At 33.1% G+C, this 20,632-nt stretch overlaps 1 protein-coding gene across 1 annotated transcript in view; it reads left to right on the forward strand.

Moving 5' to 3' along the window:
* The window catches only part of LOC129907392 (serine/threonine-protein kinase Genghis Khan), a 98,929-nt gene that overhangs the window by 23,101 nt on the left and 55,196 nt on the right, over window positions 1-20,632 (forward strand). Inside the window, exons 2-3 of the mRNA XM_055983572.1 lie at window positions 5,238-5,503; window positions 7,211-8,350. Coding sequence (XP_055839547.1) covers window positions 5,238-5,503; window positions 7,211-8,350 — 1,406 coding nt within the window. The remainder of the gene's footprint in view (window positions 1-5,237; window positions 5,504-7,210; window positions 8,351-20,632) is intronic.

The raw sequence follows: 20,632 nt of genomic DNA on the forward strand, positions 1-20,632 counted from the left end.
AGGGTGGAAACTGAAGATAGGGGTGCAAAAGCCCCCTTTTTGGTTTTTTCAATATACCTCGTAAACCAAGCAAAATTTTGATATAATGCATATAAAACTTTTTAAAGAGAATTAAATTTCTTATTGGAATAATGTTTTTTAAAAATTGAAAAAAAATTCCAATACCACAATAGTCGAGTTTTTTTTGTTTTTTTAGTTATACATTTTTTTTTGGGTTGAGATAGACATTGTTCCAAAGAAAAAAAGAAGATTAAATTGCCTTCAAAATGCTGTACTCCCTAAATTTTTTGATTGAAAATTAACATTTTTCATTGCATTAACATTTTCTATATCTTTTTTTCAAAACTATGACAATATATAAAAAAAATGTTTGCAAAAAAAGAAAAAAATGTGAATATCAGTCCCATTTTCGATTAACAAAAATTAAAGGTATGATATTTGACTGAATTTTTATAGTAATCCAGTAGTTTAATAATTCCATTGTTAGTATTTAAGTTTATTTCTAATGTAAGCATTAAATAAATAAATAGGCATTATTATCTTTCAATTAAGCCATCGAAACCTAAAAAAATGTTTAATGGAATATTTTTTATGAATTTTTAAAAATATGTTACATGAGAGTAACGCTGGGTTCAAAAGGGTTAAATAAAAATAAAAAACTAAAACGACTACTGCAATCTTGCGCCATTATTTTATTTGTTTGAATTTTTTTTCAATTTCACTTGCTAAATGCTTGTGTTCAGCCTTCAGCATTCAACTCGGTCTGCTCAGTTATTTTATTCTGAGTCCATCGATGGTGCTCTGAACTAGCTCAGAACGAAAAAAGAAACACAAATTTTAAGCTCTAAGGGCCAATTTATTGACCCTCCATTAAATTTTGAAGTTTATCGTTTTAGTTAACAGCGTTTTTAAACTATTGACGCCTTTAAGTATACGTCATTAAAAATTCATTTAATTCACTCTGCTTTAGTTAAAGTCTTTACTTTTAATGGAAACTTTAAATTTAAAACTCCATTAAAAATATCCTAGGGATTTTTTAGTTTTTGAAAAATAAAACTGTCAAAAGCAGAAATTTTTCAAATCAAATGTTTTTAAATTTGAACATTTTAAGGAAGGAAAAACAATACAAAAACCATAAAAGCTATGGCCTGTAAGTATTTTGGAGCCGTAAAACGCCAGGCGAAAGCACACAGACAAGGGTAACGATATACCATCAGTGGTAACCAAAGACTGTTAAAATTGCAATGTTTTGGGATGATTACATTATGCAGCATTTCATAAGTTTTACCTCGTGATTCTTTTAAAGTGGAGAAAATTATCTAGTTTCTGGTAGATCTATTACTATAATGTGCTTCTTCTACGCTCGGCGAAGTAGATGAGAAAAATCTTAAATGAAGTGTTGTCTTTTTAACCCTCATACTATGGACTATGGGCCTAAGTCCCAATTTATTGACTCTCCATTAAACTTAAATCGCCATTAAAAATTTGAATTTTAAAATTAAAAACAAAATTCGTTTAATTCAGTCTCTGTTAAGGATTTTTTTGAAGTTTGACATCATTAACTAATTGAGCATTAAATTTAAAAGCCAAATTCGACCTTTTAAGAGGGACTTTTAGAGCAAATGGAGGTTTAAAAAAGGATTTCTATTTATTCACTCTCCGTTAGCGTCAAATATCATTTCATATAATATTATTTGATTATTATTTTTTTAAAAAAAAAAAAATTTGTTCGTGAAATAAGCTAAGAAATCATTAAAACAAAAACAAAAATTATGTACATAGTTATGTATAACAGTCCAGAATAGAATATTTTTGTAGGGACATAGGTATTTATTCATAGGTATTTCTTCCATAAATAAGTTACAATTTAAAATGCCTACGGCTCGCCAGAAATTTTTTTCTATGTGTATGACGTATGAGGGTTAAATAGACAACACTTCATTTAAAATTTTTCTCATCTACTTCGCCGAGTGCAGAAGAAGCACATATAGTAATAGATCTACCAGAAACTAGATAATTTTCTCCACTTTAAAAGAATCACGAGGTTGAACTAATCAGGGTTGAGATGCTGCATAATGTAATCATCCCAAAACATTGCAATTGTAACAGTCTTTGGTTACCACTGATCGTATATCGTTACTTTCGTCTGTGTGCTTTCGCCTGGCGTTTTACGGCTTCAAAATACTTACGGGCCATAGCTCTTATGTTTTTTGTATTGTTTTTTCTTCCCTCAAATCTTCAAATTTAAAAAGATTTGATTTGACAAATTTCTGCTTTTGACAGTTTTATTTTTCAAAAACTAAAAAATCCCTAGGATATTTTTAATGGAGTTTTAAATTTAAAGTTTCCATTAAAAGAAAAGACTTTAACTAAAGTAGAGTGAATTAAATGAATTTTTAATGACGTATACTTAAAGGCGTCAATAGTTTAACGACGCTGTTAACTAAAACGATAAATTTCAAAATTTAATGGAAGCTCAATAAATTTGCCCTAAATGTTCAGAATTAAAAAAGAAATACAATTTTTAGAAAGAAAAAAAAAGTCGCTATTATGAAATTAGTGAAAAGGTCGCTTTAAATAAAAAGTCGTCGCTTGGTCGCTAAGGCTTCAAAAAGTCGCTAATAGCGACTAAAGTCGCTTAACGGTAACGCTGTCGCGGTGTCTAGCATGCACAGAGTTCTGTATGCCGATGGGGAATCTGGGTCTCCTTTGCCTTTGCTAATGAGCACCAGCCGTTGTTTCTTCCAGCCCTCCGGGAAGACGCCTTTTATGAGGGAGTTGTTGGTCGCTTTCAGGACTTCTGCGGGGATACCTGGCCATGCGGCCAGGAGCTCTTCGGTTTTGCAAGGACTGCACAGCTATGCTCAACTTGAGCTTGGATCTCTTGGTTCTGAGACGCTATGGCGTCCTCCATAGGTTCAGCGTTTCTTCTTCTCCCCCTGGTGACTATGCGTCGAAGTTGTAAATATCTCCGGCGTAACGCAGCTATCTCCTCTGTCCACCAGTACACTGGATCTCTGTTTCCGTTGGCACCTCTTGTTCGGGGCATTGAGGAGTCGCAGGCGAGTCGCAGCAGGTTCTTCTACTTGCAGCACAGCATCTTCCCCTTCCTCGATCACTCCCCTTAGGACTCGTTGGTTTTCCTCCAGGTCGAAAACAATATACTGGTGGTCGCTACCTGTATAGTTGAAGTCTCCTGCGACTAGAACATCTCCACCAGTCTCATTCAGAAAATCCTCCAAATCCTCCAGATTTGGGCTAAAATATATGCTTACTATTGTAAATTTTCCAGTTTTGACCCAAACAAAGCCTCTTTCTGCCCCTTTTCTATCAATTTGGAATTTTGTTGTGTCTGTGATCCAAATGGCAGCAGTGTAAAGCAGATCTGAAAAATCTTGTCCGTTCTTATCGCGGTATTGTTCGCTTACGATAACTATGTCAGCTCGAAGTTCCGAGATAAGTTTTGTCAGAAGGCTGTCTGCCTGTCTGTGGACATTCGCCTGGAGGATTAAATTCATTTTGAGGAGGCCTTTTTCGCCTCTTCAAGTGCTTTCCTGAACACTTGACAGCTTCCGGTGCCAGGTACGTGGTTTATAAGTCTGGTCCCCTTATCACCAAGTCCACATCAAGAGAATTGAAGCAGTACAGCGTAGATTCCTCCGTTTTGCCTTAAGAGGACTTCCGTGGGTTGATAATTTCAACTTGCCCCCTTATCAAGAACGTTTGCAACTCATTAACTTACAATCTTTAGAAAAACGTCGCGAAGTTGCCGATGTTATTTTCATACACCAAATTTTATGTAATGTAATTGAAAACTCCACCCTCCTTGAGCAAATTAGTTTTAACGTAAGTTCCTATTCTCTCAGAACGACCCCACAATTTCATCAAGCTCTTCATAGAACTGATTATGGCAAAAATGAACCGATTACGAGAATGTTAAGGAATGTTAATAAAAATTGTAATATTTTTGATTGCAAGATCACACAAAAAAACCTACTATATGGTATTTTATAGCCCTCTTGGACCTAAAGATTAGTAAAGATTAGTAAATAGTGAAATAGTAAAAGAGAAACTGAAACTGGACTTTTTATTTTTTTTACTGATCTAACAAGTGCTTAAGCATGCTTTTTTAATTTATTTATTGTTTTTTTTTTCTACACTTTTTTAATTTTTTTACTTATTTTTAAATTTTAACTTTATTTAATACTTTATTTTAATTTTTTTTCTATATGGTTGTATGTTTCCCCATGCTCCCATATAGATACATATTAATTTTTACATTTTGTATCTGCTTGTAATAAGCAGCCCCGCTCTTATCTCGTGTTTATTTTTTTTCTTCAAAAAACTCTAATTTAAGTGCCGATATGACTAGCCACCGCAAGTGCCATCATACTCGGTGTAAATGGACCCCAGCGCGTGCGGTATCTGGGGGGAAAGAGGCGTGGGATAATTTTAATTATGGATGATGTTGTTTCCAATTCCACAAAGAGGCAGTACTTAGGCTGGTTTTTGCTGTCCCTCTTTTTGTGACCCTTTTCCCCGCATTGGATGCATAGTCCTTGAACCTGTTGAACGACTGTTTGTGTCCATATCCGAAACATTTGAAGCAGCGTGGACCTTCGGTTCCACGTCCACATTTTTGTTTTCGAAAAAAAAAAAATTATATATATATATTTTTTATAAAGCCAGTAAAACAAATTAAATATTTGCTTTCAAAAAAAAGCTGGAAAATAATCAAAATTACGTACGAAACCTAAACATTGAACATTGTTATCAGCACCCTCTTTCGCCTTGGATAGCGAATTGAAATTTCACAACGTTAATAGGTGTGTTTTTTATTACAACCAGTCTTAACTGGACAAAAAAAAAAAAAACGGAACATTCCATATGGAGTGCTGCCAACATTTCAAGTTAAGCCTCGATGCGTTTTTTTTGTGGTGGTAGTAAAAAACACAACTAAAATTAAAGATAAGGGAACAAATTTATCGGGTGGCCCGACCAAATACCGAAAAAAATATTTGTTGGACCACCCTAGGGTGGCTGTCATTAGCAGCCAGCAGTTTCGCCAATTTTAGTGATTCCAAATCACTGCAATTTATTTAGATTTGGTTTGGACGCGTTCAATTAACCGAAAAAAATTTCACGATTTTCAAGGTCAACAAAAGACAAAAAGATTCACAAAGCTAATAAAAAATGTCTAAGGAAATATTTTTTTTTATTTTTTTTTTTCATTTTAGCAAAAACAACAGTTGCTCTTATAAAACAATCTAGGCCTTCAATTAATGATTTTGAACTTCTTAAAATTATTGGACGGGGAGCATTTGGCGAAGTGTACTTAACACGAAAAGGCGAAGAAATATACGCAATTAAAATCCTTAATAAATGGGAAATGCTTAAACGGGCGGAAACAGCATGTTTTCGAGAGGAAAGAGATGTTTTGGTTTATGGGGACAAGGAATGGATAACAAAACTGCATTTTTCTTTTCAAGACGAAAAAAATTTGGTAAGTTGGCAACAATAACGATTTTATTTAGATTTTTTTTAGTAAGTATATATTATAATCGGAGTTGAGGAACAGTGTTCCTCTATAGTACAAAAATGTAACTCCAAAATTGTTTCTTGAGGAGAAGAGCCTGTGCTTTTATATTTATAGTTTTTTTTGGCTAGAAAGAAAAATGTATTGAGAGTAAGGTGCGTGTGTGGAAAACAGGTGGAGTCGTTCGTGGTAAGTGTGCGTAGCCGATAAGTGTGCGCATTGCTATTTTCTCGAAAATAGTGTTAAAATTGAAATTTCTGCCGATGCACAAATAATAAGGAATCTGCTCTTCGTTGAAGTCCGTAATGGTTATGCTTCTATCGTTTTTGATGTTTCGATAAAGAGCAAAAGAAAAAAAAAGCCAATTTTCCTTAAAATTTTTCACAATTTTCAAACTGTGACAGTGATCTATCTTTAACATAATGTGAAGGAAATTGATGTTTTTTATTGAAATTACTATTTGAACTTTAAATTATTCCTTTATTTGAACTTTATATACTGATTTTGGAATTTCACTGCAAATATACATGGAATTACACTGCAAATATTCATGTTCAGCCCGTATTTGGATAAAAAACATAAAATTTTTAGAGTTTATAGAATGGATAAAAATAAAATAATAAGAAAATCGTATGAGAGCTTAATTTTAAACGGCTTAAAAAAAAAAAAAAAAAAAACAAGAATAGATATTCATTAAGATTAATAAGCAAATGTACCTACGCACACTTATCGTACACTCTGCGCACACCTACCCCTTCAAAAGGGCAAGTGTGCGCAGTTTGATCTTTTTTTTTTTGTTTTACTCATAAAAACATAATTAATTTAACAAATATAAGTTATTTTGTAAATTAAATTAAGGCGCCGGGTACAAAGGTGTTAAGTCAGAAAATGTACTTTTGAGGAAAATGAAATTGAAGTTTCAATTTTTGTTTGTAAATCTAAATATTATTATTTTTAAAAAGTAATGATGCGGAAACATCATTTTATAAGGTCTATTTTAATATCCATATGCTGTTGACCAGAAAATGACCGTTTAAAAACGTGGAAAAAGGTTCTGGTACCCAGCAAACAATACCCTTCAGAACTGAATCATGAATTCAGTTTTGAACCTTTTTGAATCCTTTCTCCTGGGTAGCGTGACAACTCATTCGAATCATTTTTATGGTTCATAAATGATCAGGAAATTCTCCACTTACGTGAACATAAATAGGACGTGAACACACCCAAGATATAACTTTTTTGAGGTTTAACTTGTGCGCATTCACATTTTGTGAAGGAAATTTGAAGCTTTTTTCAGACATTCATATTTGATCCAGAAAAGTTAATGTTTTTCGAATAAATATTCTTCACATAAACTGGACGTTTAGTGAACATTCACAAAAGTGTTTGCAGGGTAGAAATAAGGTAGTTGAAGTGTGTAGGATCTATCTTTAAATGTTCAGGAAAAAGAATTAATGTCGAGACTGTAAATTTTCTTTTTTTGATATATAATTGTTATTGTAGGAAAGCAGTATTAGTATCTGACCCTGACTTGAAGAGTAGAGCACTTTTTGAAAATTGGAATTTAAATCAAAGGAGCTCTTGATAGTAAAATTGTTTTTTAATTTGTGAGGGAAAATATCAATCTTAAATTGATTTACTTTTTTTAATTTGTTCCTATGATATTATTTCTAGTACCTGGTGATGGATTTCTATAGTGGAGGAGACCTCCTAACATTGTTAAGCAAATTTGAAGATAGATTACCGGAAGACATGGCGAAATTTTATATTGCTGAGATGATTTTGGCAATTAGCAGCATACATGAACTGTCATATATTCATCGCGATATTAAACCGGATAACTTTATTCTAGATTCTAGTGGACACATTCGATTGGCTGATTTTGGGTCTTGTTTGAAGTTGGGCAGCGATGGCAAGGTAAAATCAAACGTTGCTGTCGGTACACCAGACTACATATCACCCGAAATTTTAAGGGTAATGGAAGATGGTCAAGGATGGTATGGTCTAGAATGTGATTGGTGGTCCTTAGGAATATGTATGTATGAAATGCTATATGGCAAAACTCCATTCTATGCAGAAAGTCTTGTGGAGACTTATGGAAAAATTATGAATCATGAAAAAAGTTTTAATTTTCCAACGGAAGAATATACGGACTTGAAAATTTCCGAAAATGCTAAAAACCTAATGAACCGATTGATCTGTTCAGCTGACATCCGTCTTGGTCAAAACGGAATTGATGATTTCAAGTCCCACCCTTGGTTCAAGGATATTGATTGGCAGAACATAAGAAGCCAGAGTGCACGCTATATTCCTGAGGTCTCAAGTATGACCGATACATCAAATTTTGACGTGGACGAACATGATTTCAGAACACCCGATGCAGTTCCTCCATTAGTCAACAAAATATTTTCAGGATTACATTTTCCGTTTATTGGATTTTCTTATTATCTAAGCAACCCAAGTTTAAACAACGCTGAAAACCCTATAACCGACAATTTACAATCAATTTCTAGCAACTCTGCAAATACCAATGATAATATAGGTCATAATGAAAAATCGAGCACAAAAAACCAAATTTCACAATCTTCTCATGATCATTTTAAGAGCAGCGAATCGCTAAAAGAATTTGAGGCCTTAAAACAACAAGTTGCAAATTTGCATATAGAAAATAGTGCCATTTTGGAAAAGCTAGAATCACAAAACATGGACTTAAAAGATGCAATTTCACAGAGAACATTAGCTATGAAAGAGTACTCTGAAGTGACAGACAAATTGTTTGAGTTACGAAATCAAAAACTAAAACTTTCCCGGCAGGTATGTATTTTAACTATAAAACAAATATGATCTTTTTAAAATTATACTTCTTTGCCGCATTTTGTTTTTTTTTTCGATTTTTTGGAACACTTCTGGCGTTTGTGATTTGTGATCAGGAAGAATGCTTCAATTCTGGATGCTTATAAACCAAAGAAAAATTTAATTCATTCTGTTTGTTGTTTGTCATTGTGTTTGTGATATACAAAACTTAAGTTCTTAACCCATCGACAATCATTACCAATTTCATTTATTATTTTTATAATGTTTTTTTTTATCATTCAAATACTTTTTTCTACGCATCAAACCAAATGCTCAACGATAGTGACTTATAGCTTGGCAGTTTAGCCAAGTCCGTTTTTTTGCCAACAATTTTGCTATCAGTAAAAACTATGAAAAATCGTCTAATTTAGATATGTGTTTAAGCACTGCTGGGAAATTCATCAAATGCTATTTTTGTTGTACATATTTTTTTTACATAACAACAACATACTTATAAATAACTTTAGTTCTGCTGAACTCTTTTTTTTTTAAATAAATCCGCTCTCATTTTTTCCCATTTTTTTGTTCGACTCTGGTCTCGTCTGATTTTTGTGTCTTATTTTTTTTAATGCTTGACTTTGTGGAAGGTCAGATTTTGTTTGTTACAAGATATTTGCTTGATTTTTGTATAGGTATCTGTAATTGTATATTTTTCGTTTTTTTTTCTGAGAAGTAAGTTATGTAGGTAATGTTTTTTTTTGTGCATGGTCATGATTGAAATATTTTTTATCGTTGATGAACGATTATTACTTTTCGGTACATAAGTGTATAGGGGTAAAAATCATGGAGGTGGGAAACTTCGACGACCGAATTATTAAACAATCAATTTTGTTTTATGATAAAAATTTCATGCGAAAATATTCGCTTTAGCTATAATTTGTCGGTTCACGAATGGACAGAGCACAAAAATGTATATATTTCAATTTACCGCAAATCTCCAAAAGTTAGTTCTAGAAAAACGTTTCTCGAAATGATGGTGATCTCTTCAAAACGATCTAAGAGGTCTAGAAGCATAACACTGGTCAACAAAATTTAACTTTTTTTTTGCCACAAGAACAAAATTATACTTTTATAGTAGTTTTTGGGGTGCTGAATCCGAATCTGAAGTCAGAAAAATTTGATTGGCCTTCGTTTATGAAATATTACCGTTATAAAATGCTAAAAAACTTCATTTTGGCTGTTTTCGAGGTTCTGTTTTTATGTGGGGTTCATTATAAACCTTTTCGTTATAAACCTTTATAAAAAAAAAACCTTTTCTTTCATTTTATTACGGTTATATTTCAAGAACGAAGGCTAATAGAATTTTTCTGATTGTGAATTCGAGTTCAGCAACCCAAAAACCTTCCGAAAAGTATATTTTGGTTCTTGTGGCAAAAAAAGTTTAATTTGGTTGGCCAGTGTTGTTTCTGATTCAAAGACCGCTATTTATATTTTAAATATCTCGGGTAAAGATATCAGAAAGATCTAAACATTTTTTGAAAGAATAAAACCAGTTCTTATAGGCACCGTTACAAATTTATTCATAATGAATTACCCCACATAAAAACATAACCTCGAAAACAGCCAAAATGACGTTTTTTGACATTTTCTAACGGTAATATTTCAAAAACGGAGGCCAATCAAATTTTGACTTCAGATTCGGATTCAGCACCCCAAAAACTACTAGAAGAGTATATTTTGGTTCTTGTGGCAAAAACTTTGTTGAACAGTGTAATCAATGTGCATGATGTATCTTTATATTAAGATAGTAGGTCTTAAATAAATCAAATATAACTTTAACAATTTTTTTGATAAAAGTGTATATTACAGCCATACTTACATTGGATACTGATTAGCAATACCAAAAAAATGCAAAATTAGGAGTGTAAGACCACATTATTTATTCACATTCTAAAGGTATAACTACATTGGCTCAAAAAGTGAAAAAGTACAAAAGTGAAAATTTTCAAATGCATTTTTGTGTAGTTTTTCGGGCTGGAAAATTAAAACTAATGATGCAGAAAGCTTATTTTTTGGTCTAAAAAACAATTTGTATACTCTTTTTCACAAAACAATTGCGCTAGCCAGAAAAAAAATATTTTCACTTTTGTACTTTTTCAAAAAGTGGTGTATGTAGTTAAGCCTTAAGATCGTTCTCGTAAATGACGCTCCCGCAAATGAAGTTTTGACCTTTATTTATTTTTATTTTTTATGTCACAAAGTAAAGCAAAATATTTTTAAAGATAATATTGTAGTGGCCTCGATTTTTGATCATAATATCACAAAAATCAATTCCCCAAAACAAGCGTTCCCGGAATGAAATTAATGTACGCTACTTAAAAATGAAACTAAAACTGGCTTATTTATCCATAAAAATATGCGTGGAATGATAAATGAATGAATGTGTCAGTAAAATCAATGTTATATAAATGTATTTACCTAATATATGTACATCAGAGAGGAGAACATCTACGTTTTTTATTTTCTGTGGTTACATATGAACATGAACATTGTAAGAGAAAAGGGGTGCGTGAGAGATACCTAAAAGGCGGAGAAAGCACGTTTATTTAATTTCCTTTCTCCGCCTAAGTGTTTTTCATTTTATAGATTGAAAATCTGAAAGTTCGAACCATTTTTCTGACCCTTGCACAGTGTGGTAATTCGCCAATCTGACTGGACAAAATAGAAAAAAAAAAAGTTTAGCCACATGATTTTAAATCATGAGTTGAGCTTCTCAATACAATGGGTAACTGTAATTCATGTTTGGTTTTTTTGTTTTCATCTCGGATTAGCGTAAGCTAAGCTTGAAAGTTGGTTCTTGTCAACAGTTGGATGGAGATAATACAAAGTATTCTAGTTTTCGTTTGAGTTTGGTTGACGATTAAAAACGCTGTGGTAGTTTTATTGTTGTAATTGTTTTTTTTTTTTTATTGTTAATCTACATTTGGAGGTAAAGTATTATAATTTTTATTTATTAATTACCATTGCAACAAAAAAAAAATAAATTCTGTAAGAAGGCTAGGAAATGCAAGAAAAAAATATCTTTGTTTTTCAAATAGAGGTAAAGTTAAAGTTTCCGGATTTTTTCTGGTCTGAAATTAATTAATTAATGTATTGTGGAGTGTTATCATTAAGATTAGCTATTTACATGTCGCGCGTTTTCGCGACCGCCATACAACTTTTTTCACTTTTCAAAATGAAGTCAAGATTTTCAAAAATAAAAATTTCGAAAAATGTGTCAAAACTGACAAATAAGATCGAAAAGACAGTTTTTTTTTGATCTTTTAATGAGCAGGTATCATCTTTGGAACATTTTTGACAATAAAGAAAAATTAAAAACATTATAAAAGTTTTGTGCTTCAAGTTAAGCGAAAAAAAGACAAAAAAGGTGGAAGACACATTGGACCGCTCTTTAAACATGAATTTCATTTTGCTTGACCAATATTATGTGATAACTAAATAAACAAAAACAGTAGATAGTGAAACAAAAGTAGAAAAGAATTTTTAAAAACTAAAAAAACGGGAAAAATATAACAAACGGAAGGTGAAAAGTCTCCTAAGTGGACCTATCCATTAATCAATGTGCATGTGCATTTAAATAAAATCATTGTTAAAATTTTAATTTAAAGTATGATATTGAGAAAATAAATCATGTATGTCACCTGTCAAAAACGTGTGTAAAAGTTCTATTTCTTAATAAAAACTTATTCTGCCTCTCTTTTTTCGTGAATAGCAATAGAGTTTTTATTTATTGAGATTTTTCAAGCATTTTTTAAAATAATTAAGTTGCAATCATAGAATATGTTTACGGAAACATAAATTCAAATACTATAAAAATGCATTTTCTTCATCACTATTTTGACCCACTTTTTGCTTCCTTAATAAGAATTTCCGAGGAAGAAAGGAAAACATTATAACTGCAAAGACAAAATCAGAGGATTTCTTGGAATTGAAAATTTCTGGATTAAGAGAAGAGGAGAGTATTCTGAGCTGGCAAACGAAGTTTTGCGGTTGTTAGTACACTTCTCCACTTCATAACTATAGGTAAAGTATATCTATGTAAAGTCACACTGTCTTCAAATTTGGACATCGAAACTATGAAGAGAAACAAACTTAACTTGGAAAACGATTTAATAGTTAAAATATTATTTACTAAGAAACATACAAACACATTAGTCGCACTGAGAAATGTTCTGTTTTTTTTTTAGCATTATTTTTTGCATCAATATTTGGCTTGTGGCCGTGACCTCCTTAGGAACACTTCGCGGCCCCTCAGGGGGTCAAGAGAGGCTACCGGGGGAATCAAGTGGTACAACCTGGAGAAAGAAAAAGGCGATGCATTCATCTCTATTATGAGAAATTATCTGTCCGAAACCATCATACAAAACGAAGAGTGCAGAGTTCAAAATATGTGGGACTCTCTGCAATGTACTTGATTGGTGAAGACGAAGTCACTACAAGGAACATCCAAAAGAAACTACCAACGCAAAAAAAAAAGCAAAGCAGTGATATCAAGGAAAAAGACCGCTTTCCAAACTAGGTCCAATTGCCCCCCTCATAATAGAGATTAAAAAGCACCACTCTAAGTAGACTACAAACGCTACAAGGAAAAGAAGCAAAGAAGAGATGCGCCCAGCATAAAGCAGAGAGTATGGAAAGCATGTATCGCGAGCTTGGGGAAATATCTGATCCAGCTGTTGATGCGAACCAGGCTCTGAAGGAACTGCGATATGCCAAGCTGAACAAGGGTGCAGCTATCTTCAAAATTACCACCCAAAGGAGAAGAAATGCTCAAGAAATTCGATCACCAAAGTTCATTAAGGATGCTCAAGGACTACTTCTTGTTAATGACGACAAGATTCTTCATAGGTGGCGACAGTATTGTGACGAACTCCTAAACGATCAATTTCCCAGGATATACTTTCCAACAGCCGAACATAATTTAGAAGAAATACCCTCTGAGATCTGGAAGAAGATGGGAGACATTGGGTGTAAATGGCTCACGATTCTCATCTCCAAACTCATTAGCGGTGACCAAATGCTAAATCATTGGAGTGAAAGTTACCTTCTCCCAATCTTCAAAGGAAAGGGACACACACGAAACTGCAATAACTACCGATCGATTAAGCTGATGTCACACACCATGAAGATCGTTGAACGGATTTTGGATGGCCGACTGCGAAAAATAATACGGCTGTCTGATGACCATTGCGGGGTTGTCTCGGGTAAATCAACCACAGATGCCATGCAGAGTTTAAGAATACGAATGGAAAAACACCGTGTTTCCTCAAGGGATTTGTATATTGTGCTGGTTGATTTCGAAAAGACATTTGATAGACAACCACGCGATCTGATATGGGTGTCCCTGAGACAGCGAAGGGTTCCGGTAACCTACGTGCGGATGATCTGGAGATGTACGAAGAATTAAAAAGAAAGGTAAAATGCCCCGCAGGAGTCACCGAATAGCCAATCAAAGTCGGTGTGCACCAGGGAAGTGTCCTGAGTCCTTTGCTCTTTATCACTTTCCTTGACTTTCAGCTTGAAGGAAAAGTGACAGATTCGAGAATGAACCAGTTATTCTTTGCTGATGATGGGGCCATCATAAATGAAGACTCAACATCCTTTATAATTCTAAAAAACACTTGAGTGAACTCTACTTACCTTATCCCATGGAAGGTAGGTAGAGATGGCGGTCATAAGCGGCCTAGCTTGATGACCCAATTAGCGCAGAATGCGCCGTTTTGATACCAAGACTTGTGAAACCTATGAGTTATATATGGATTAATTGAAATGATGTGATTTCAAGAAAAACGAGTGTTTAGGCTATCCTAAAACCAATTCGTTGCATTGAAGGGCCGATCCTTGCCTGAACAGTTCATCCACCTTTTCATTGCCTTCCAACCACTGTGACCTGGGATCCAGATGATAGTGATTGTAAGGCTTCCACTCAGCATTGAGAGTTCCTCTCTGCACTGCTGAACCAATTTGGAGGATGCCGTGACCAAAGCAATTACTTTTATAGCTGCCTGACTATTTGTTAGTATAGCTATGTTTTGGTTTTGATTTGGATATAGCTAAAGTAAAGTTCCGCTTGGAATACAATGGCAAAGTTTGGTAGTCGAAAGGATTTTGAGATATTGAGGGATTAATAGTAGACACCCGCACAGTCTAAGAGCACATTCAAAAGATTTGTTTGATTTATATTATAACTTAACTGGCGCAGTCGGGGCTTTTTCTTTCCAAAAAAAGAAAAAGCAATAAAAAAGAACTTACAAAAAGTGACGGACGGTTGAAAAGTGACGTAAAAACAAAAAAAAAAAAAACAAACAAACAAAAAAGAAGTGCAATTTCTGATTAAAAAAAAACTCTATATATAAAAAAACATATCGTCGCCCTAGTATTGAAGTGCCGTATACGCGATTTTTACATTTTTGGGAAATCGCATTTAAATGTTCGGAAGATAATTGCGAAAGAACTAACCGCTGGTATTTTTTGATATTTTAGTATGATATATAATTAAAATGTGTCTTTTATATACATGTTATTGGACATCTGCAATTCGTCTAGTTGTCAAAATATTTAAATTTTTGTCCAAAATGAGTTTGCCGTATACGCCATGAAAATCAGAAGTTTCTTTTATTCATATACACGTACGTCAAAAAAAAAACATAACGTACGTCAAAACAATTCTCAAAACTTTCTTGTATTGCATGAAAAATTTGACGTAAATGCCAATATTTTCGGCAACGAAAAGAGATAGAAAAAAACGGATAGCAGATTTGAAAAGAGCAACTTCGAAAACATACGACTGCATACCTAGTTCAAAAAATGCAATGGCGTATACGGCACTCCAATACTAGGGCGACGATATATAAAAAATGGGCAACTTTAAGAAAAAAAAATAGTGCCTCCTGAATTTATAATAATAACTTCAAAAAAAAAAAAAAACAAAACAATAGAAAAAAAACAAAAATGACGTCAATTGAGGAGTTAATGAAAAAAAAGAAGTGCTGCAAAAAACCATCGTACTTAAAGAATAACAAATAAGACACCAACAACAACAAATACCTAAAATAGCAGCAGCGAATTTCGAAAAATATCACAATGAGGTTGTTGATTTAGGTAAAAAATGTGGTGTTGTATTCCATCAGCGATATTAGGTACGAAAACAAAGCTGAATTTGAAACTATGAACTATGATGATGAACTTGTTGCTGTTTATGATACCCAAATTGAGACTCAATTAGTTGAGGGCATCAAGAATGAATTTTCTGAATGTGAACTTATTGAGGGAGAAGAATTGGTGGCGAATAAAATTGAAAATGAGCTAAACGATGAAATTACTTGTATTGATAATCGAATTAATGGAGCAAAGAACTTTATTCGAAAAATACCATTGTGTTGTATTTCGTTTCGGTTGAATACCAACCACGATGCTGCATCGTTTGAAATCCAATTACTGATGAGAAATTCACTGCATACTTACTACATTTACGTACAAACATGCTAATACTTATTGAGTTTGTAATTTTGTATATTTAAAAAAATGTTTTAAATGGAAATTATCTTCCCTATAAATTTTAATAACTGTTTTTTAAAGATTGATCTGATGACCATAGAATTTTTTTTTTTTTAAACAGGAGATATTATAAAATCCCTTATATTTTGAAGGTATATAAAAAAAAAATTATTATTATTATTTGATAGTATTAGAATTAAACATCTAAAACACAAACAAATTTTAAAAATTAAACTAGGTACACTGTCGGACAAAATAAAGTGCAAAATTAGTTTTCTCTTTTTCTTATCACTGTTATTTAAGAGTAAAGATCATTTATCGCTCCTTTTCATGATCTGACGTTACATAATGTCATTTATTGACGATCTGTAAAAATTATCCCGTTAATTGCTTTGTTTATTTGTTATGAATTGCTTGAATATTGAAACACATGAAGTTGAAACGCGACAAAATAAAGTGCAGTTTCTGTTTTTTCTCTTATTTATTGATAAGAAAATAATAATTTAAAAAAAAAAAACTTCAAATCGAAGAGATATTCAAAGGTAGAAGCATTTATACAAATTTATAATTATTTGAGTGAATAGTTTTAATTAATATGTGAAAGACTTTAGGATGAAACCGCTGACGCTGGAAGTGAAGGAATTGCTAGTTTTGGACCGTCAACATGGGTTGACATTCCATAAACTGGCAGAAAAATACGGAATATCAATTTCTGGAGCAAGAAAAATCTGCTTTAACTTCGTTAAACGAGGAACTGTTGCCAGTTTTAAGAGTTCTTGCGGAAGAAAGAGGAAGACCACAGCAGTTGATGACCGCAGGATCAAGCTTGAAGCTAGAAGAAACCCCTATTCACCAGGAATATTAAGGAAGACCTCCAGTTAAACATTACTCAAAGGACGGTCCAAAGGCGACTCCATGAAAGCGGTTTAAAAAACTATTTTGCAAAGAAAAAGCCACTGCTTCGAGCAGTCAATATTCGAAAAAGACTAGCTTTTGCTAGAAAGTTTTTGTCAAAGCCGCAATCATTCTGGGAAAGTGTTATTTGGTCAGATGAGTCCAAATTTGAACTCAAAAACTCAAAAGCCAGAAAGCGCGTTTGGTGCAAGCCAAACGAAAGACTCAGCCAAAGGTGTATTCAAAAAACCGTAAAACACGGAGGTGGGTCGGTTATGGTCTGAGGTTGTTTCTCCTTCAGTGGCGTCGGAAATATCGTCAAAATCGACACCAAAATGACGGGCGCTGGTTACGTCAATATTGTTAGGGAAAACCCACCTACTTCTGCTCGTAAAATGTCTTTGGAAAATTATATTTTACAACAAGACAACGACCCCAAACATACGAGCAGAGTAGCCAAGGAGTTTTTTTCCGAAAACAATATTGACGTACTGGAATGGCCACCACAATCCCCAGACCTAAACCCAATTCAACACCTTTGGTCCATTTTAGACTACGAATTCCATTTAATGAGCGTCGAAATTTGACATCTTTTTGGGAAAGCCTACAACATGAATGGGAGAATATTCCAGCTGACATCTTAAAAAATTTGGTGAATAGCATGCCCAAACGCCTTGCGGCAGTTATACAAAATAAAGGAGGAGCCACTAGCTACTAAGTTTTTTACATTTGTAATGTTATTTTTTGAATTTTTGATTTTTTGTTTCTATTTTTTTGAATTTACACTTTATTTTGTCTTCTTTATGTGTTCATGATGTTGTGATATCTTTTCATTTCTTATTTTAATTTTGTATATAACCTTTCATTACTATACTTATAAGATCGTAAAATAGGCTTAAGATTAAAAATTAATTGTTTGTTCGACTGAAAATGAATTAAAACATTCCAAAAATAAACAAATATGAAAAAGAATTTGACTTTGCACTTTATTTTGTCCGACAGTGTATATTAATTGATTTTAGTTAAATTAATTTTAATAAATTAAAAAATAGAAAACACCATTTAATTTGAGTCAACAAAATTTATTTATTTGTATGCATTTCGACCGATGTATCGGCCATCATCAGCAACACGACTTTGTACTATAGTTGTCACTTACATAAACAGAAAGCTTTACAGAAAAAAAAATTACATAAATTATACATGAAAGTTAAAGCAGTAAAGATATACATAGTTGATTTTAAAAACAAAACATTAGACTAAATAGATCGACTATATTAAGCTTTTTCAGAGTGAAAACAATTTAACAACAATTAAACAAATATGACTCTATATTTCCATTATCTGCATTTAGTGAGTTGTTGTCTTTTTGTATATAAAAGCTTTCGATGGCGTCAAGCTTTCTACCATCTGCGACACTTGCTAAAAGACGAACATCATTCAAAGTGATTGGCAAATGTTGTTCTTGTAATGCATGTGCTGCAATTGCCGATTTCTTTGAATCGTTGTTTTTTATGTAGTTCTGGTGGTCTTTGAATCTAGTTGCCACTGATCTCTTAGTTTGGCCGTAGTATTTTCGTCCACATTGGCATTTTATTTCATAAACTCCAGATTTTTCTAAGTTGTCTTTCTTGTCTTTAACACTTGTCAGTTTGTTTTTAAGTTTGTATTTATTGGAAAAAACTAAAGCCATTTTGTTGCGGTGGAACACTGTTTTGAGGCCATTTGTGATGTCTGGAGCGAAGGTCATGGACACTCGACTCAAATCAGCTGGTTGTGTTGATTTTTTCCGTGTGTAAAAGGTTGAGAGTTGTTGTTTATTATATTTGTTTGAATGTTGACGTATTATATTTTCAATTAAAGATGATCCATATCCATTAATGTATGCTGTGTTTAATATATGTGTGTATTCTTGTTTATAATATTTGTTAGATAATGGTAAACTAACAAGTCTATGTGCCATAGAATGGAAGGCAGCTAATTTATGTTGGATAGGTGCAAAAGCATTACTCGGTGTATATCTGGAGGTGCTGGTTGGTTTGTGGTAAATAGCTATGTCAATACGATTTTGTTCATTTCTTATTAATTTTAGGTCTAAGAAGTTTATTGTTAAGTTTTCTTCTAACTCATAGGTAAATTTGATGCTGTTGTGTTGAGAATTCAATAATGATAACAATAATCAATTTATCTAGTGTTCAACTATCCACAGATGAACTTGACCTTTTGAATAAAGGCCTCAATTATGGAATTAAACCTAAAAAACAACCAGTGAAAGATGTGATCATTGACGTTGAAACTATATTGAAATTTAAACAACTTACGGTTAAAAACGAAATTCGAGAACGTACCAAGTTTTGTGTTGAAAACAGAAATAATCATCTTTCCAACTCTAACCACATCGATGAAAATAAAATTGTATCATCTTTGAATGAAAAAGAATGCTATGTCATGAAATCGGACAAAGGCAACAAAATTGTGGTGATGGATAAGAACGAATACGATCGACGTTGTTGGAAGTTGATAACTGATAGCGGATACGATGAAATCAAAAGATCCCCTCTTAACAAAATGGTCACAGCTGCTAATGAAGTTAGGAAGGAGATCAGTAATGTTTTTGGTGAGCAGTTTAAATGGAAACTTCTGGTTTCAAATCCTGATGTCCCGAGACTCTACTGCTTACCAAAGGTTCATAAACCTGGGGATTCAATGAGGCCTATTGTAGCACTTTTAAGTGCACCGTGTACAAACATCTCACGATGGTTGGTCCAAGAAATGAGACAGTACCTACCTTGTGAAAGCCTATCGGTTAAAAATTCGATCGAGTTTGCAGAAAAAGTTAAGAACATAGAATTAGCCAACGATGAAGTTTTGGCTTCTTTCGATGTTTCTTCACTTTTTCCTTCAATACCAGTTCCAAAAGCACTAGAGATTTTCAAAAATAATCTCATGAAACAGAACATTCCAATTGAAAAAGTAAACGTTTATGTACGAGCAGCTCAAATGTGCATGAATACGAATTACTTTCAATTTAGGGGACGATTTTTCAAAATCAACTTCGGAACGAGTATGGGCAACCCACTTTCACCATTAATTGCAGAAACCTTCATGGCTGATTTTGAAATGCAACTAAAAAGTAAAGGTCATCTTCCACAAACCTGGTTTCGCTACGTTGATGATATCTTTACAATCGTCAAAAAGAATAAGGTAAATGATTTGTTATCATTATTGAATTCTCAACACAACAGCATCAAATTTACCTATGAGTTAGAAGAAAACTTAACAATAAACTTCTTAGACCTAAAATTAATAAGAAATGAACAAAATCGTATTGACATAGCTATTTACCACAAACCAACCAGCACCTCCAGATATACACCGAGTAATGCTTTTGCACCTATCCAACATAAATTAGCTGCCTTCCATTCTATGGCACATAGACTTGTTAGTTTACCATTATCTAACAAATATTATAAACAAGAATACACACATATATTAAACACAGCATACATTAATGGATATGGATCATCTTTAATTGAAAATATAATACGTCAACATTCAAACAAATATAATAAACAACAACTCTCAACCTTTTACACACGGAAAAAATCAACACAACCAGCTGATTTGAGTCGAGTGTCCATGACCTTCGCTCCAGACATCACAAATGGCCTCAAAACAGTGTTCCACCGCAACAAAATGGCTTTAGTTTTTTCCAATAAATACAAACTTAAAAACAAACTGACAAGTGTTAAAGACAAGAAAGACAACTTAGAAAAATCTGGAGTTTATGAAATAAAATGCCAATGTGGACGAAAATACTACGGCCAAACTAAGAGATCAGTGGCAACTAGA

The sequence above is a fragment of the Episyrphus balteatus genome, chromosome 1 (genome assembly GCF_945859705.1).
Source record: "Episyrphus balteatus chromosome 1, idEpiBalt1.1, whole genome shotgun sequence".
In the NCBI taxonomy this organism is placed as follows: domain Eukaryota; kingdom Metazoa; phylum Arthropoda; class Insecta; order Diptera; family Syrphidae; genus Episyrphus; species Episyrphus balteatus.